The 20,835-nt window shown below is 39.6% G+C and overlaps 1 protein-coding gene across 1 annotated transcript in view; it reads left to right on the top strand.

Annotated features, from left to right (window-relative positions):
- The window catches only part of LOC115215521 (RING finger protein 11), an 81,048-nt gene that overhangs the window by 56,427 nt on the left and 3,786 nt on the right, over window positions 1-20,835 (top strand). Inside the window, exon 2 of the mRNA XM_029784696.2 lies at window positions 15,886-16,034. Within this exon, the coding sequence (XP_029640556.1) occupies window positions 15,886-16,034 (149 nt within the window). The remainder of the gene's footprint in view (window positions 1-15,885; window positions 16,035-20,835) is intronic.

The following is a 20,835-nucleotide window of genomic DNA, read 5'->3' as shown; positions in this document are numbered from 1 at the left end:
ACATAGAAACCAATTTGAACTACATATGAATATTTGTCCTCATCTTGTTTGTTGTTAACACAATGTTTCGGCTGATATACCCTCCAGCCTTCATCAGGTGTCTTGGGAAATTTCTCATTCCTAACGTATTTTTCGATGTTATTATTATTATTATTCAGGTAATTGCCTGGAATTGAACTTGGAATCTTGGGGTTAGTAGCCTGCGCTCTTAACCCCAAGATTCCGAGTTCGATTCCAGGCAGTGACCTGAATAATAATAATAATAATATTGAAAAATAGCTTAGGAATGAGAACCCAAGTTCAAAATTTCCCCAAGACACCTGATGAAGGCTGGAGGGTATATCAGCCGAAACGTGTTAACAACAAACAAGATGAGGACAAATATCCGTCAGATGTAAATAATATACATAATTCCTAAATCTCTTAAATACAGAACTGTATCATCCTCCTATTAGGCATTGAGTATCTAGGAGTCTTTCATCCAGTGTGTCTTCCTTTTCATGATGACAGAGCACTGGTTCTGAAATGGGGTACCACATTGCAATGGTGCACAGCAATGGCTACTGAAGTACACTGGATTTTTAAATATACATAATTTGGGGCCATAGAAAATCTGATTTTTAAGCATTTACTAATTTCACTCTTCTCTAGTATCCTTAGTATTGTCCTAGTTGCCCCGAATAAAGCATCAACCCTTTTTCTACCCTTTCTGTTGATACTGTATTTATTTAATTTTGAAAACAATGAAGAATTTAGTAAAATGATTTTATTATTAATCTGGTGTTTGGATTATGAATTAACATGAAATTTTGATGAAAGGTTTTAAATTAGATTCCTTTAAAATAAGGAGTATGTTATTATACAACCAAGGGCAGTCTCATGAGGGTTGGTATCAAAAGGGTTAAATCGTACTCTACCACCATTGGATGATGTAGTCTGGGATTTAATGTGGTTAAATAAAAATGACTGGATGGTCATGGCTGGGATGTCTTTGTACATAGGTTTGCTTAACCCTTTTGTTATTATATTTCTGTTGAAATTCACAACCTTCGTTTCTGTTAATTTTGAAAATAATAAAGTCATTAGTAAAATAACTTTTTTTCATTAAGATGATGTTTGGGAACATAAATTAACACGAAATTTTGATGGAAGGTTTTTATTTAGATCCTATTAATACAGGAAGTTTTTGGAGTAAAGATTGTTTGCCAACATAACATGGCAGTCCTGGTTTAGGATGAATGTTGCTGTAATTTAGCCCCAGGAGACACTGTCTCCAGCTCTCTATATGACACGATCTGTGTCCTTATATTTTCAAACAAATAGTAATTTTCTAATTTATAGATCAGTGACTAGTTTTCACTTTGAAAACTATATATTTCAAATGGGAATTTGGAAGCACCACCTATAGCTGGACAGTTATTCTTTGATGATGAAGAGAAATAACCCAGAAATCGTGATGCACAGATATTGTTTTGAGCTGAGTGGGGGTGCTAAGGACACAGATCGTGTCATATAACCAGCCGGAGACAGTGTCTTCTGGGGCTAAATTACAGCAACATTCGTCCTAAATCAGGACTGCCATATTATGTTGGTAAACAATCTTTACTCCAAAGTACTGTTGCTGAATATCTCACGTTGTGAGATTTACAAATAGTAATTTTCAGGAATTTTTTATTACAGACCCAGGGTTAGTTTGATGTGGGTTGGTATGAAAAGATTTTAAACTGCATCTTGTAGTTAAGATGTTTTTGAGAGTATGAGGTTAGTTCTCAGTCACCGTTACTTTTCAATTTGTTCTTGACAAGAGGAGTTGTCTCTGTCAAGGGTCCCAGTTATGAGTTAAATAGCAGAAGGTGGTCTTGTGGCTAAGCTATACAGGACTTGGAGGAGGAGTGGCCTTTAGCCACATGTCATACAAAACTATCAGTGCATGGCCATGCTCTGATGTCATGTCAACCAGGCCCCTCCTGTTGTGTAAGGGTTAAATAGACACACCACCTCTGTGCCTTAAGAGTAAGCAGGAGACTTAGCAGAATAGACTGTAAATAAATCAGCAGAAGGCAAACGGAAGTGCTGCTCAATAAAAATTGTGAATCATCAGACTTTGACAAGGAGGCCCATGATTGCTGATGCCATTCAGGGCTGGCAAATGAAGAGGAGAGAATATGATTCATTGAACAAAGGAAACAAATGTGTTTTTACATTATTTTTTTCCTAAGTTTTTAACTGTGAAACATTGTCTCATTTAACTCACAAGTGCTGTGGGCCATTCATCATCATCATCATCATCACAGTTTAACATCCGTTTTTGATGCTGGCATGGGTTGGACAGTGTGACTGAGGACTGGCAAGTCAGGAGGTTGCACCAGGCTCCAGTCTGATCTGGCAATGTTTCTATAGCTGGATGCCCTTCCTAATGCCAACCACTCTGAGAGTGTAGTGGGTGCTTTTTACATGCCACTGGTACAGGAGCCAGTTAGGCGGCACTTGGCATCAGTCACGTTTGGATAGTGCTTTTTATGTGCCACTGGCACACGAGCCAGTCTGGGGGTACTGGCATTGGCCATGTTCAGATGGTGCTTTTTATGTGTCACCAGCACGGAAGTCACTCAGGTGGTCCCGGCATCGACCACCCTTTTATTTAATCTGCACCACAGGCAAAAAACACTGGGATTCCATTGTATCTTATCCTTGTTCCAGTCATTAGACTGTGGCCATGCTGGGGCACTGCCTTGAAGAATATTTCAGTCAATCGAATCAACTTATATTTTCTTTTTAAGCCTGGTATTTATTCTGTCGGTTTCTATTGCTGAACTGCTAAGTTATGGAGATGTAATCATATCAACATCAGTTGTCAAGTGGTGGTGGGACACACACACACTCACTCTTATATATGTATGTATGTATGTATATATATATATATATATATATATATATATTCATTTAGAGATAGTAGACCCCTTCATCCCACCATATAAAAGAATTTTTATTTAATTCAATACTTGCTACTTATATCTCGGCTACACGTGTTTCTTGAAGTTCATTTCCCGGTTCCTTAACCACGCCGTGTTTTGCTGGAACCTTTCTTAAAATAGAACCCCAATCATCAGGCCTCTACATCACTTTCTCATAGTTTGATACGAAAAACTGTTTTAATTTTTTAAACATATAAGTATGTGTAAAAAGGTTCGCCGGACCCTACTGTACAAGCCATAATTTAATTCAAATAAAAAATTACAAAAAATAAAATAAAAGATAAAAATTTACAAAAACTATGTTCTCATGTAACTTATGTCTATAAATATGTCAATTACATATATATATATATATATATATATGCGTCTGTGTGTGTGTGTGTGTGTGTGTACACAAACATACCCACGATACGAACTTCTTTGAATTTTTGTCTACTGAATTCACTTGCAAGACTTTGGTCAGGCTGAGTTTATAGTAGAAGACGCTTGAGGTTCCATGTGGTGGGACCGAACTTGGAACCATGTGGTTGAGAAACAAACTTAACACCACATGGTCATGCCTGCATCTCTATGAGGAAAATTTGGCTGCTATTTCTAGTAGGTTTAGTGGTTACATAGAAACACTTTTGTTGGTTTTTTTTTTATATTTGCATTTTGCGGCATTGAAGATGCACGTGATGGGAGGTGGGTGGGGGTTTGAGTGTGTGGTGCACACAGTGTCTGCGATGGTTTGTTTTGGCAATGTTTTGAGCAGTCAATGTTGCATGTTGATATTGATTGTGCATTTGGCGACGATGCATAATGCAGCGTTTGCATTGATTATGCAGTATTTATATTTGTTTGCAATGACAGGGAAGCGTATTGTCTGCATCCATCTCTCTCCCACCGTACATCATGGCAATATTTTGCAATCGTGGAATTGACTGTTGGGGCTTTTTTCGTGTGTTTTACACCTTGCATCGATTGGAAAGGTGTGACAGATTTAAAGTTGCACAATAGTTGGGGTTTGTGTGTGCATGCATACATACGTGCGTGTGTGTGTATACACGTACACATATGAATGCATAACTAATATATATATACACACACACAAACGCTATATATGCATATAAACACACCTGTTTTATCTTTTTTCTCCACTCCTGCAACCTACCCAAACACCTCATATTTCTCTCTCTCTCTCATGCTCTCTTCTCTCTCTCTCTCTCTCTCTCTCATGCTCTCTTTCTCTCTCTCTCTCGCGTGCTATCTGTCTATCTCTCTCCTTCCCCTGTCAACAGTATGGTTACCACCGTACTGCTAATATCTCCCTAACCTCATCATCTTTTGTCCCCTGTTTCTCTCCTCTTGCACCTCCTCCCCTCAGTCCTAACAGATGTTGCCTATTTCCCTCTCCCCCCCCACCACCGTTGCTCCTGCCACCTGAACACTTCATCACCACTGTTTATTATTTCATAGAATGGGATATTATTACCTCATCTGGAAACAAGTAAGGGGTGTTGGCCACAAGAAGGGCATCCACCCATAGAAATCTCTGCTCCATCATACTCTTGTCTGACCCTCTCTGATCTCCTTTATCCTCTCTTCTAAAATGTGCAAAACCATTTCACTCCCCTGCAGCAAGATGTCTGTTCTACTCTCATTCTTCAACACCTCCTCTCCTACCATAAAAACTGCCTGTTTTGGGGTTCGTAGTCTTGGAAAGTACTTGGTGACCTCCCTAGTGCTGGTGCCACATAAAAAGACCCACTGGGCTTCTCTCAGTTTCCACCTACCAAATGCATTTAGAAGGCTTTGGTCAGTGCAGGGTTATGGTAGAAAACACTTGTCTAAGGTGCCCTGCAGCAGGACTGAACCTAGAACCATATGGTTGGGAGACAAGCTTGTATATCAGACAGCTACACATGTGCTTGCACACACACACACGCATGTATGTATATATCTATATATATGTATGATTGACCACTAAATCCACAATTTTTTTTTTAATATCACTCTGTTTATTTTCTCGTGTTCTTTTCTGTTGAAGAGCAAAGGGTTGAAACATTAAAAGACTTTCTTACCTTCCCGAGCTTCAAACGAATACACTTGCTTTATTGTTTTTCTGTAAATTTCAACTATATATATATATATTATATATATATATATATATATATATATATATAGTCTGCCTGTCTGTCTGTCTGTCCCTAAAAGGTTGACTGGAGATGGCGAACATGTACATTGTGTCCATCTACTACTGCCTGACCGTCGTGCCTTGTCCCGACCCTACCATCACGAAACTGGAATACACCCTCTTCTGCTTCTTGTGGAAAGGATGCGTTCCATTGGTCCAGTGATCTGTTTGCTACCAACACTGTTTAAAAGGAGGCCTGGGCATACCGTGGTTGATGATGCGCGGACATGTGCTGAGACTGCGACATCTCCGGCTCTACGTAGACGACGGTGAACAGGTGTGGTCACCATTTGTGAGGCACGCTTTCCTGCAGCTCATCAACCTCTTCAAGTATCACTTGAAGAGGAAGGTGAGAGTAGAGAGGGAAGTTTTGCCTAGTGAATGTTTAAAAAAAAGATGGGTGAATGTAGCAAGGATCGCACGTATGAATGGCGAAGCCACCTTGAGTATAATCCTATGAACAAAAAAAGAAAAGAAAAAAGAGACCCACGATCCCTTTGGATTGAAATTCGACCCCCACCTTATTTTCTCCCTTCTTCTTTCCAAAAAGAAAAGTTCTACTTTTTATTTTGTCTCCTCTGTGTTCAGCCCTGTGTGGCCAATAAAGAAACATGTCTGTCTGTCTAAATAAATAAATAAATAAATAAATAAATGAAAGTTATGAAAGCTATGTAAGTATTCAGTGTGATAGGAAAGCAAAGTGAAAAGTCACAGGATGAGTCTCGGGCACTTGATATGGTTTGTGGAAAAATTGTTGAAAACATTTTTTCTGTAACGTATTGTATAACATATCTTGTTTTAGTGTTTGGGTCTGTTTTAGTGTATTATCTAAATCAGTTGTGTTGAATTACCTCTGGAGACATTTAGGATGAATACAATAGTTCTCAGAACTGGTACCTGTAGGAAAATGCTTGCAGGATGGTAATTCAAAAGAACTATTTGTTGGGTGGGAAGGTAGCCTTTTGTGATCATATTTCTGTTGTAATACACTGCCTTTGCTTCAATTTATTTTGAACACAAGGAAGACATTAGTAAAATAACTTTTGTCTTTGAACTGGTGTTTGGAACATAAAGCAACAGGTTTAAAAAGGAATTTTAATGGGAGATTTTAATCCTTAAAATCCTTAAAAATGTTTTAGCCCGAAGGCCGTGGCCATGCTGGGGCACCACCGCTGTCCTCTTATAAAATACCGCTGAGTATTTCACCCGGCGCGATAACGATTCTGCCATCTCCGGCTCAGAATGTCTGTGTGTGAGTAGCAGCTGCCTTGTGTGATGTGTAGGAGCAGTATTCCATCGTGGCCCTTACTTGAGCCTTGTAGAATATCAGTAGCGATTGGGGTTGAAACATCTTCTGGTGTAGATCACTTTAAAACGGGAAGTTTGTATTTTAGAACCAAAGGCTGTCTTAGATAGGTTGGTTTTTGAAAGGGTTAACGGCTACACAACCTTAATAGAAATGAAACGATTCATTTTCGCGTTAACCAGGTGCGTCTTAAAGCAAACCTTCTAGTTGCTGTTAAACCAGATTTTGTTGGAAAATAAAAGAAAGAAAAAGTGTTTTCTATGAATATAATGATGAAATAAAGCTGAAAGAGTGTGACTTAAGAGATGACAGGAAACTATTTAAGCTGCGTGAGGGATTCACAACAGATTACCAACAGATTATTAAGAAGTTAAGCTTAGAATTTGAAGGGAGTTATGGATTTTCAGCTTGGCTAAGAAATAATAATGTAAGTTGGAGATCACATTAGTCTCTATAAAATGGTTGTTGTTATTATTATTATTATTATTATTCAAGCTGGCAGAATTGTTAGCATGCTGGGCAGAATGCTTAGCGGCATTTTGTCTGCCTTTATGTTCTGAGTTCAAATTCTGCTGAGGTTGACTTTGCCTTTCATCCTTTTGGAGTCAGTGAAATGCGTACCAGCTGAGAATTGGGGTCAATGTAACCGACTTATGCCTCCCCACAAAATTTCAAGCCTTGTGCCTTTAATAAAAAGGATTATTATTAGTTTTATCATTATTATTATTATTATCTGAAATGCTCATTGCGAAGGCTAAAACAAAATAATGAAGTAAAACACACACGCACACAATGGAAACTGATTGCCATCTGCTTGTGTGTCCACCAACTTAAGGGATGTTGCCCTTAGGAATCTGCTAATTGCTGTCTCCTGCATTTGGGGTTTCTTTTCTCTCCAATTATTCTCTTTATAGGTGGTTAATTTTTCCTCCCACCTGCCTCCCTCATCATTCCTCTCTCTCTCCTTATCTCCCTCCTCCCTCACATCCTTAACCTCTCACCCTCTTCCATGTTCCCCTTCCTCTCTCTCCACCACCTTTCTATCCTCTCCATTCTCCCCACCAATCTCTCTTACCTTCCCCTGTCTCCTTCTCTCATTCCCTCCTCCCCTCCCCTCAATAATCCCCCCCCCGACTGGATTCCTTAACCCAGCCATGACCTTCCCCTACCATTTCACTTCCTCCAACACTAACACAGCCCCTCCCCATTCACACACATAAAAAAGGTGGGAATCAAGTTTCTCTCAATACAAATGCCTGAATTGAGAGGTGATGGTCATGGTGATGATGGAGGTAGTCACCAAGAAACAAACAAACAAATGCTGTGAAGCTGCAAAAGTGATGGAAAGCCTAGAAACATTGCAGGATTATTGAGCTGCAATAATCCGCCACCAAATGCAACGATTTAAAGTCGTTAAGTAGATATTAAACAATCAGTTTCTACAGATTTAACCCAGAAAAATGATTATGGGACATGCAAATTCCTTCGAGGGCAAAGAACTGAAGAGTTTCATTTTACCAAGACAGAAAGATCTTTTAAAGATTAACGTTTGTTTTTATGTTCAGTTAAGAACAATTTTGCATTAATCTGATGGATTGCTTTATATTTTTGTAGAGTACAAATTTATTTCTCTTTAACAAGTTGACAGTGTTGACAGTGACTTCGAAGTTTTGACCAGCTGATTTCATCATTGGACTGTGTGGTAAGAAGTTTGCTTCCTAACCACATGGTTCAGGGTTCTGTTCCACTGCATGGCTCCTTGAGAGCAAATGTCTTATAGCCTGAGGACAACCAGAGCTTTGTGAGTGGACTTGGTAGACGGAAACTAAAAGAAGCCTGCCACATATATATATATTGTGTGTGTATGTTTTGTTCTCTACAGTTCGACAACTGGTGTTGGTGTGTTAATGTCCATATAACTTAGCAGTTCGTCAAAAGGAACTAAAATAAATATAGTGTTGATTCACTCAACTAAGAATTCTTCAAGGTGGTATCTGAGCATGGCCACAGTCTAATGGCTGAAACGATTAAAAGGTTGCTGATATCTTGAGTACTGAGGCCATGGTGCACAAGTACCGGTTACGTTGCACTGGACACCTTATTTAGAATGAAGGATAGCAGGATCCCTAAGCAGATGCTATATGGAGAACTTGTGAATGGAAAGAGACCCTCACAGAAACCAAGGCTCTACCAAGTCCTCATTAAAGGCCTGTGATATGCAAGAGACTGAATAGGAGAGCAATGCCACAGATGGAGGAAGCAGGTTAAGGAGTGGGGGTCGACACTTTTGAGAGAGCACAAATTCAGCATGAAGAACTTAAGTGTGCTGCTTGAAAGTGCACGGCTGGTGTAGTGAATGGGGAAAGCTTGGTCTGCAATGTTTGCAGTCGTGTGCACTTGTCAAGAGTAGTGCTCATTAACCACCAACGGAGCCGCAAATGCAAAATATAAGCTAGTTCTAGAGCGCACAATGTTCCTGAAGGTCAGCAATGGTCTTCATCGGTCACGAGTGGACGACCATCATCATCATATATATATATATATATATATATATATATATAGTTAAAGTTAATCGAAACATGAAAACACAAAGAGAAATCACAACAGCGAGGACGTGGAACAAGTATAGTGTTATTGGATGCTTAGGAAAGGAAAGAAAGAGGATTTAACGTTTCGAGCGGAGCTCTTTGTCAGAAACATAGAAAAGGAAGGATCCATGGAAGGGAACACGGAGGAGAAAAAAATTGCCAACAATACACACGCGGTTGCATATATAAAATAATAATCATTTAATGTCTGCTTCTCCATGAATGCATGGGTTGGAGAGAGTTTATCCAAGGCAGGTTTTCAACGGCAGGATGCTCTTCCTGTTGCAGACTCTCACCTGTTTCCAAACAAGGTAATATTTACCTCATGGTCAGACTTGTTCATCATCATCATCACTGTTTAACGTCTGTTTTCCATGCTGGCATGGGTTGGATGGTTCAATTGGGGTCTGGGAAGCCAGTAGGCTGTGCCAGACTCCAATCTGATCTGGCAGTGTTTCTACAGCTGGATGCCCTTCCTAACGCCAACCACTCCGAGAGTGTAGTGGGTGTTTTTTATGTGCCACCGGCAAAATATTGAAAAAATGACACCACTTGTATGACAGTGACACTCATTTACAACCTTCAAGCAATGTCAAGACAAGGACACACACACACACTCGCGCACATGCACACACGCACACACACACACACACATCCACAACAGGCTTCTTTCAGTTTCTGTCAACCAAATCCACTCACAAGGCTTTGATCAACTTGAGGCTTTGGTGGAAAACACTTGGTCAGGGTGCCAAGCAGTGGGATTGAACCCAGAACCATGTGGTTGGGAAGCAAGCACCTTATGAACGCAGCCATGCCTGCACCTATGTTCGATCGCTATAAGCAAGCCTTCTCTTCAGCAAGGAGTTTTGTAACCCTTACTTGTCATTTACAACTGGAGGATCCACGATAATAAAAAAAGAACAAAAACCCTCCTTGTGCTTTGAACATGAACGAAGCCTTACCAACTTGAAAAAGGGGCATTGTGTAAGGTAGTCCTAGATACACAAACCTGACTGAAGTACCGGGCAGTCATCACCGGAACGCCTTTCACTGTGAGTTTGTTCAACCAGGGCTGCTCTAACATCAACAACAACAATGACTCAGCCTTCACACACACATAGCTTATCATAAGATTAGAAAGGAATGTAGCTGCTATTTTTAACCTTAGAGAGAAAAAGTATACAATGGAGTCCTTTGTACATGGTCCATGAAAAAAGGGAAAAAAAAAGGAAAAAGCCAGTTGGATTGTCATGGATAGGATGTCCTTGATCAGGACTGTTAAACAACAACAGAGCCACATTGCCTAGCAGTGAGTTTCTATGTCGTCACTCAACATGCTAGAAATAGCAGCCAAATTTCCTTAAATTGTATTTTTGAGAAACAGTCCCGAAAATAATGTAAGCTAGTGAGTATGTTATGTCAGTAAAAGATGGGATGGTCATAGTTGGATAGGTGTGCTTAATCATAGTCAACCTGGATTAAACAAGAGTGCATCCCCCACTTCTGCCTCCTCCCTCCGCCTCCATCCACCTTACCAACGACCCCCACCCATCCTCCTACTTATGGAAGTAAAATTAATGACATCACTGGCTTTTTTTCTTTTTGTCAGCTGTTTCGATGACTTTGCTGTCTGACAACATTTGCCCTCCCCCCTCCTCCTCTCTCCCCTTCTCCCTCTCACACATTTGTATAAGTCTCTTCTCTCTATATGTGTGTATATGTGAGTGCATATTGATATATATATATATATATATATATATATATATATAGTGTGTATATATTAACATGTGAGTGAGTGTATATGTTTTTGTATATATATATATCTATTTATCTGTGTGTGTGTATATATGTGTGTGTGTGTATATAAGCATGTGTACGCACACACTCACACAATACTTCAACTGGATAAGTTTTTTTGTTTTCTTCTTTGTGTGTAGGCATGGCTGGAAGGGGGGGGTTGCTTTTGTGTTCAGACAAGTTTTGGGTGTGAGTCTGTGTAATATTTGTATTGCTTATGCAAGCCACTCACTAACTCTCTCTCTCTCTGCATCTGTGTGTGTGTGTGTGTGTGTGTCTGTGCGTGTATGTGTTTACTTTCATTCTAAGATAAATTTGTGTGTATGTGTATGATTCAGAACTGTGTGTGTGTGTTTTGTGTGTAAAGTTTGTATTGACTTTGAGAAAAGTGAAGTGTATGTGTATGTATTACATGTATATTGAGAGGAGATGCTATGTGTGAACTGGGATGTGTATAAAATGTGATGTATGTGTATAGAATGTAATGTATGAATTTTCAGTATAGACAGGCTAGTGTGTGTATGCATATTTATGTGTGTGTGTATATATATATATATATATATATATATATATATATGGATATATATGTATGTATATATGTTAGATAAAATGAGACAACAAAGCCAAGGCTATGTGGAATTTTCAGGTCATTTAATAATAATAAAGAGAAGGTTAGTCTTACAGCTGTTTCTGAGATATTAGGAATATCACTTCATCAGAGACGATGTGAGATAGTTAAATAGAGGGAAATATTAGTTCAATATAGGAGTTATTTTGGGAAAGGAAGCAAATAAGGAGAGTATATATATATAGTATAAAGTAAGATAGGGGTTATGAGTGTAACCCACTAAGGGATAGTATTTATCCAATATACTGTTGGTAAAGTACCCAAATTCTTAATACACAAATGTTTTTAATTGCAATGCAGTTAATTCATTTATTGTATTAAACGGGTGAAGGTAAAGAAATATTTTTACCTTAAATTTATGATACAAATAAGAAATGGAGAAACAAATTCAGTTTGTTCATCAACTTACGGATATTATAATGTTAGATTATTCATTCACACACACACACACACACGTATGTATGTATGTATGCTTGTGTGGATGTATGTTTTTATGTATTTATTTTTCTTTGTTTCAGTTGTTAGAATGCAGCCCATGCTGGGGCACCTGCCCCAGTACTTTTTTTTTATATCCATGTTTTTTTAAAGTCTGGTACTTATTCTATCAGCCCCTTTTGCGAAACTTCAAAGTCACAGGGACGTAAACAAACCAACACCAGTTGTTGAGCAGTGATGGACAATACACACACACACGTCCATACATTGGGCTTTTTCAGTTTCTGTCTACCAAACCTACTCGTAAGGCTTTGGTCAATCAGGGGTTATACTAAACACTTGCTCAAGGTGCCATGCAGTGGGACTGAACCTGAAACCATGTGGTTGGAAAGTAAACTTGAAGATATATACATATATGTATATATGTGGATGTATACATATGTGTGTGTACAGATAAAAAAGTTGTTTTTCTTCCCCCTTTTTTCTCTCTATGCAAATCTTCTTCGACTGCACCAAAAACAGGTTGGTTGAAGGTCACGCACAGAGGAAATCTTTTTTAATATTACAAATATGTGAACTAAATGTTTACTGGAACACATTCTCGATAATAATAAAAATAACAACAACAACAACAATAGTTACAATAATAATAATAATAGTTATAGTAATGTTGATAAAAAAATGATAATAATGATCTGAATAATAACAATACCAGCAGCAGTAATAATACCAACAATAATGATAATAATAACAATCATAATAATGTTTCTAATGTAGGCTCAAAGTCAGAAATTTAGTTGAGGGGTTATGTTCTTACTCTACTTAACTGGCTCTTTATTGGCCTGAATGCATGAAAGGCAAAATTGACTAAGGTAGGATTTGAACCCTGAACATAAAGATTTGAAATAATGCTGACAGGTAGTTTGTCCATCAGTAATGATTCTGTCTGTTCACCATCTTTAACTGTTGATAATGGCTCAGGGATGGGATGCTGAATGCATTTTTGCTGAAGGATGAGAAGCCAAACGAACGCAATGCTGAAGAACAGACATACAAAAATTAAAATTTAATCTCGTTAAATTTCAAGTGTGAAATTGGTGATTTGGTCATTAAACTATGTGGATAGGAATGCTTTTTTTTTTCTTTATTATTGTGTCCGTTTGGCTTTACATCCATTTGGCATTGTGTCCATTTGGCTCCTTGTCCTTCAGCAAGAGTGCTTCTGGCATCCTGTCCACACATGGTTTCTAATATATAGACAAGGTGGCCAGCTGACAGAACTGTTAACATGATGGGTGGAAGGCTTCAGTGGCACTTTGTCTGTCTTCATGTTCTGAGTCCAAATTCAGTTTGGCTCAGGTTTGTCTTTTATACTTTTGGGGTTGATGAAATAAGTACCAGCTGAGCCCTGGGGTTGAATTAATTATTCCCACCCTTGCACCCAAATGGGAAACCAACATATGTACAAGGCCTAAAACTTTGAGAGGGAGAGGGGGTCAGCCAATGTCCTCAACTCCAGTACTTTCTTTGACTGGTACTTTAACTTTATTTTATCAGCCCTGGAAGAATAAAGGGTAATATTTGACTTCAACCAGATTTGAACTTAGAACGTAACTAGCCAGAAGATATACCACTAAGCATCTTGTCTGATGTTCTAACACTATCATCGTTTAATGTCCGTTTTCCATGCTGGCATGGGTTGGGTGGTTTGACTGGGGACTGACAAGCCAGGAGAGGCTGCACCAGGCTCCAGTCTGATCTGGCAATGTTTCTACAGCTGGATGCCCTCCTAACACCAACCCCTCCGAGAGTGTAGTGGGTGCTTTTTACCTGTCATCAGCACAGGAGCCAGTCGGGGGATACTGGCATCAACCATGTTCGGATGGCGCTTTTTATGTGCCAATGGGAGCCAGTCAGGCGGACCTATCGAAAATAGCCTTAGCTAGTCGTATATGTGTGTGTGTGCATGTGCATTTATCTATGCATGTGTGTGTACATGTAAGCATCTGTGTATGTGTTGATATTCACATCTATGTGTGTATAAATGAGTGTGTGTGTGTGTGTGTGCATGTAAACATGTATGTCCGTGTGTGTATTTTAATTGTCCTAATTCATTATTCTTAATTGCTTTGAAGTTTGGCAGAAAACCATCAGGTTTGAGGGGAGGGGCCTACTTGACTACATCAACCCCAGTATTTTACTGTTTCATTTTATTTTTAGAGAGATGAAAGGCAAACTTATCCCCTTGGTGGGATTTGAAATCAGAATGTAGAGAGCCAGAAGAAATGTTGACACAAGGCCAGCAATTTCAAGGGAGAGGGTGGGGCTGGGGGTAAGTCAATTAGATCGACTCCAGTGTTCAGCTGGTACTTAATTTATGAGTCCTGAAAGAATGACAAGCAATGTTGACCTTTGCAGAATTTGAACTCACAGCATAAAGACAGATGAAATATCACAAAGCAATTTTGCTTGGTGCAGTAACAATTCTGCCAGCTTGCTGCATGACCCAGAACAAATATTCCAAGGCATTTACTTGAATGCTCTATTAATAATAATAATAATCATAATAATATGGTGAAATGGTAGAATTGTTAGCACGCTAGGTAGAATATCTAGTGGCATTTTGTCTGCCTTTAAGTTCTGAGTTTGAACTTAAGTTTGCCTTTCCTCCTTTCGAGGTTGAGCAGTGGGGGAGGGGGGATGTAATGGACTTGTGCCTTCCTTCGAAATAGCTGGCCTTGTGCCAAAATTTGAAACTATTATTATTATTATTATTATTATTAAGTGGACATTATTATGCCAGCCCCCTTGCCCTGACTGACTCCTGTGCCAGTGGCACATAAAAAGCACGATCCGAATGTGGCCGATGCCAGTGTCGCTTTGGCTGGCACGTAAAAAGCACCCATTACACTCTCGGAGTAGTTGGCATTAGGAAGGGTATCCAGCTGTAGAAACCTTGCCAGATCAGACTGGAGCCTGGTGCAGCCTCCTGGCTTCCCAGACCCCAGTCAAACCATCCAACCCATGCCAGCATGGAAAACAGACGTTAAATGATGATGTTGGCAGAATTGTCAACATGTCAGGTAAGAAAATACTCTGCAGCATTTGTTTCGTCTTTACTTTCTGGGTTCAGATTCTACTGAGGTCAACTTTTCCTTTCATCCTTTCAGAGTCAATAAAATAAGTACCAGTTGCATACTGGGGGGGTCAATATAATTGGTTTGTCCCCTCCCCATGAAATTTCAGGCCTTGTGCCTATATCAGAATTATCAGTGAGGACAGATCCATTCCTCATTTGTAAAGATCTCATTGACTTTTTCAAGTTTCACTTGAAGAAGAAATTGAGAGTGGAGAGTGGAGTGCTGTCCTCGAGTGAGTTTATTTGAAGGTGAGTGAAAGTTGTGAAAATGGCAAGAGTGGATGGTACCATCTCAATAAGTGTAGACTTGCTCGTAGGGTTTCAGAGAAATCTCAGACTGGGGTTCCTCGATTATCCCTAGAGACCTTCCTGTACCAGGAGGGCCACATCTCTAACAACCCCCCCCACTACATTTTTTTTTACCTTTGTATGCTATGCATTTGTCCCTTCTTTTCCAGTGTATACCGTGTATACTTTTTTATCATTTAATTATCATATGTAACGCCCCAGACTTTATGTCTGTTGTTGTATTGTATCCCCCCATCCTTTGCCCTTGTGGCAAATAAATGAAATCATTATTGTCAAGACAGCAAAACAGCAGAATCATTAGAGCTTTGGTAAACATGCTTGGTGGCATTTCTTCTTCCTCTCTAGATTCTGAGTTCAACTTTACCTCTCATCTTTTGAGGGTTGATAAAATGAAGTACCAGTCAAGTACTGGGTCGAGAGTATTGACTAACCCCCTGTCCCCTAAAATTGCTAGCATTGTGCCAAAATTTGAAACCATTTGTATTGTTGTTATGCTATTTGTTTATTTATATTTTTAATCTCTTTTTCCCAGGAAAGTGTACCGGTATATCACCCGTCTCCCAATGTGAGTCGGCCAGCGAATCTATTAACAGAAGAAGAGCAGATTAAAATAGCACAGAGACTTGGACTAATTAACCACTTACCAACTGGAGTTTACGATGGCACAAAGAAGGCCAGAGAGTGAGTTGGCAGCAGTTTTTCTCTTTCTTTTTATATTTTGAGTGTTGGGCCCCATGGAGGCAATGACAAATGACCAAGGCCTTTGGCATTATGTTGCGCTTGAGAAGAAGACCAACAAGCCAAGCAAAATTGCAGTCATGGCAGATACTGGTGTCATGCAATTGGCACCTGTGCCAGTGGCATGTAAATGCACCCATTACACTCTTGGAGTGGTTGGCATTAGGAAGGGCATCCAGCCGTAGAAACCCTGCCAAATCAGACTGGAATCTGGTACAACCCCTCAGCTTGCAAGCCCCAGTCAAACCGTCCAACCCATGCCAGCATGGACAATGGACGTTAAATGATAATGATAATTTAAACCTTTTTTCCCACTCTTGTAAATTGGTTGGCATTAGGGAAGGGTATCCAGCTGTAGAAACCATGCCAAAGCAGATTTCAGAGCCTGGTACAGTCTTCTGAGTTGCCACTTCCTGACAAACTGTCCAACCAATTCCAGCATTAAATGGTGTCAACCTGTCCAGCCCATGCTACATGTTAAAAGAAATATGTCTGAAATATGTCTTCATAGAATCCACTGAAATCCAAAGCCATCATATTTTTTGTGATCATGACCATTTTGACCATAAATTAACCTTGGGCAAGTGTCTTCTACTACATCTCCAAGCAACCAATGGTCTTGTGAGTGGATATGGTTGATGGAAACTGAAAGAAGCCTAACATGTGTGTGTGTCATCATTATTGTTTAATGTCCGCCTTCCATGCTGGAACGAGTGGGACAGTTTACGAAGAGCCAGACAGGCAGAAGCCTGCACCAGACTTCTGTAATTGTTTTGGCAAGGTTTTGACAGCTGGATGCCCTTCCTGACACCAACCACTCAGCTGGGTGGACTGGGTGCTCTTGAGTGGTTTGGACTGGGGTATTTATATATATATATATATATCATGTGATTGACTAGATTCTCAGATGCTGTTATACATCACTGGTCACAATGCTCTTTGCATTGTTTTAGCTTTTGAATGATGCCGCCAACATCTGCCCCTGATATTGCAAAGCTAGTCCAATGCAGGGTGCACCCATTTACAGCTGTGTGGACTGGAGCAATGTGATATGTAGTGTTTTAAGAACAAAAGAACACAACACACCACTCTGTCTGGGAACTGAACCCACGAATGCAACACCCTAACCACTGGGCTATGCACCTTCACATGTTATATATATATGTGTGTGTATATATGTGTGTATATAAAGAGAGAATATATGCACACTTTTGACAGGCAAGTGACTGTAATATTCCCCCAAAGATAACATCCCTTATGGATGTGTTGTGTTTAAAAACACAGTATATTCTGAAGTGGCAGGAAAAAATCATCTCAGCAGTGAGAAGGCCAGATGTATTTCAGCCTTGTTGGGCCTCATTAACAACATGTACTCACAGCCAGCCGAGATGAGATGTGTCATTTCTGATATAGGAAACAACTGCTGTTAGCATGATCTGTTTAAATCCTCTTTCGTGTGTAGCTGGCTGAGAGGTTAGTATTGTTGATACACTGTTGAGAGGTTGGCTGTATCTTGTAATAGGTGCTGTGTTACATCCCTGACTTCTTGCTGTTAATTTTGAGTGTCATTAAGTTAAGAGAGACGGGTTGCAAAAGTTTCGATGATAGCACCTGTTTTCAATATATAAAGGAGTGTATTGGCAGGATGGGAATTGAAAATTTTATTCACAGCTTTCCAACACACTTCCTATTTCGTTAAAGAAATAGCAGCCCTGTCTGAAATTACGGAACTCCCCTCTTCTCATTACGGTTGGACTTCCTGTTAAGAGTTCTATTAAGCGGATATGTGATTAGGCATAGTTATAAATGAAAACCAGCCAATGACGGGGAATATAAAAAGAATAGAATTTAGCTTTTCTGAATGACTGGTATAAATAAATAGGTGAAGAGAAGGTAACTAGAAATTGCTTTGGTATTGAGCTCCATACAAGAATCCTTAGCCATGCCATCAGACTTAACCTGGTTATAAATTGGTTTGCAAGAGACAACAGGTGTACAACAGTCACAGCCAACTACATATATCATACCTTGATACCTGGCATATGCGTCATTAATTGCTCAGGGTAGGCAGTTGGTGACGTTTATGTGGTAAAACACGCAAAAAAAATAAATGAAACACAGCCGTGTGACTCAGTTGAAGGTAGAATTACTTTTGCCTTTATAGTACATAAAAAAAAACCTGGAGGAACACATACAACTTGTGTACTACAGCAGTACTATGCATAACTTAGTGCGATTGAAAGGCAGGAGTGAATTATGACTGCCTAATCTACAAAAAAATAAAGTAACCTTCATAATTTTATTGAATTAGGTGCATATGTTATCATAAAAGAAAAATGTTGCTATTGATTCAGGGTATTATTCAGGGTATGCACTGCCTACCTTGCCTATGTAGGTAGCTTGTTCCTGCTTGATGCTCTGTGGACTAAGATCCATGTTGACAGGCCCCTTGGCATTAAATAAAGCACAAACACTTACAGTATGCAGATTAGTTCTTCCAGCTTTCTGTAGCTATTGTAATTTCTGAGTCTACAAACAAATGAGCTGCCTGTTTCTCTGAGATTGGTCAAATTGATAAAGATACCTCTGATTAGATTCCAATAAGATTAAAAAACTGATTAAGGCTGTTCATTATTGTTTCAATTTACAGAGAAACGCCTTAATTAGCCCTGTCTACTTTATAGGTTGCATATATCATTATAGGTTTTTCTTTTTAGTTAGGAGGGAAGGCAGTGCTGATGACTTGTTACAGGGCCTCAGAGATTAGTGTTCCCACTCCTCAAACTAGAAACCCTGGTCTGGATGCTTGCCACAGAATGGATACACAAAGTGATTGGTTATGTCCACCACACAGGTGGGCTATGGTGAGATTTGAACTCGGAACAAAGTGCCAGAGCAAATACCACCAGGTTTAATGTTCTTGCAATTCTTCCAATCTAGTATCCAGGATTGGTATTTATTTTGTTTTTTTTTATCAATTTTGAAAGGATGAGGGGCAAAGTTCACCTTGGTGTGGTTTGAACTCTGAGCATTAAGAGTCACAACAAATACCACTTCTACAGATATCCAACTCAATTCATTTGGTTACACTTTTCATAGGATTTAATATTAATTTGTGAGTAGTGGAGGTGCAATGGCCCAGTGGTTAGGGCAGCGGACTTGCAGTCATAGGATCGTGGTTTTGATTTCCAGAACGGGTGTTGTGAGTGTTTATTGAGCGAAAACATGTAAAGCTCCACGAGGCTCCAGCAGGGGGTGGTGACGAACCCTGCTGTACTCTTTTACCACAACTTTCTCTCACTCTTTCTTCCTGTTTCTGTTGTACCTGTATTTGAAAGCGCCAGCCTTGTCACATTCTGTGTCGTGCTGAATCTCCCCTGAGAACTACGTTAAGGGTACACGTCTGTGGAGGGCTCAGCCACTTGCACATTAATTTCACGAGCAGGCTGTTCTGTTGATCAGCTCAACTGGGACCCTCGTCATAACCGATGGAGTGCCACGATGACGAATTTCTGAGTAAATATTGGTTAACATGAAGTTTAGGCATTTAAATGAGAGAAAATTGATTGCAAGGGATGATAATGAAATCCCATAATTCCATGCAAAACAACCAATATATAAGATGTGAATAGACAGGAACAGTGCCACCACTTCCTGATGGTTCTTCCTGGTAGTTGTGCAGGATTGTTGCATTATTCCCATTGGCAATCCTGCATTGACATACAAGCCTTCAAAGTGGCTTCTATGTTCTCAGTGGTTGTCATTGCTGGAATAGGGTACCTCAGCTGCTCTTTCTGAAATACTACACAAGTTGGTGCCTGTAGTTGTGGCGTGATAGAGTTCTGTTAATAAAATCAAGGACTGTATTGGCTATCATGCATCAACATGCAGGGTGTTTGTTGCTGGGTATATGTTGGAATGGTGAAGGCGGCGAGCTGGCAGAAATGTTAGCACGCCGGGCAAAATGCTTAGCGGTATTTCGTCTGTCTTTACGTTCTGAGTTCAAATTCTGCCGAGGTCAACTTTGCCTTTCATCCTTTCGGGGTCGATAAATAAAGTACCAGTTTCGCACTAGGGTCGATGTAATTGACTTAATCCGTTTAGCCCCCTATAAAGAAATATATGTTGGAATGGTGGACCTTGGCTGCTATTTCTGGAATAGTTACGATTTCACTAAAAGGTTATTCTTATAAGTAATACAGTTTTTTCAGTTGCATGAACTAAAAGTCGGAGGCGGGGGGGTCGGGATAAACTCCCTGCATCAACTTGCTATGGTTTGAAAGTAAACTTCTTGTTGCGCCTGCAAGAAATTTTGGATCAGATAACTTGTGGTGTTTGTTGTACTGCGATGGCCGTATATTTGGGTAGATAAATAGATTTAATCTGTACCCTGATTCAGTACCTCCATCTGGACCTTTAGTGGAGTCTTTCCCTCCTTTCAGCCTTGGAGGTCACGAAAAGCGTCATGGAATTCTTTTTCTTCCAGTTTAAGGCCACAGGAAAAGATAATCCAAAACGAAAAATAAATAAAGTACAAAGTACGGTTTTTTATTTGAAAGTCTTCGGAAGATAAATTTAATTAATCATGTCTAAATTTCAACCTAACAGGCTCCCCCCTCCCCTATTGGTTTTCACGATGTTAGCGCAATAACTTCGCGCTGGCGATTTGCAGGATTGATAATGATTTAAAAACAATCCAAGGTAATACAAACATAGATTTGGATTATCTCGTGTGTGTAGCTTT

This window comes from Octopus sinensis, linkage group LG9 (genome assembly GCF_006345805.1).
Source record: "Octopus sinensis linkage group LG9, ASM634580v1, whole genome shotgun sequence".
NCBI classification, from domain to species: domain Eukaryota; kingdom Metazoa; phylum Mollusca; class Cephalopoda; order Octopoda; family Octopodidae; genus Octopus; species Octopus sinensis.
The sequence above is the reverse complement of the archived record's forward strand: the minus strand, read 5'-3'. Positions and strand labels throughout refer to the sequence as shown.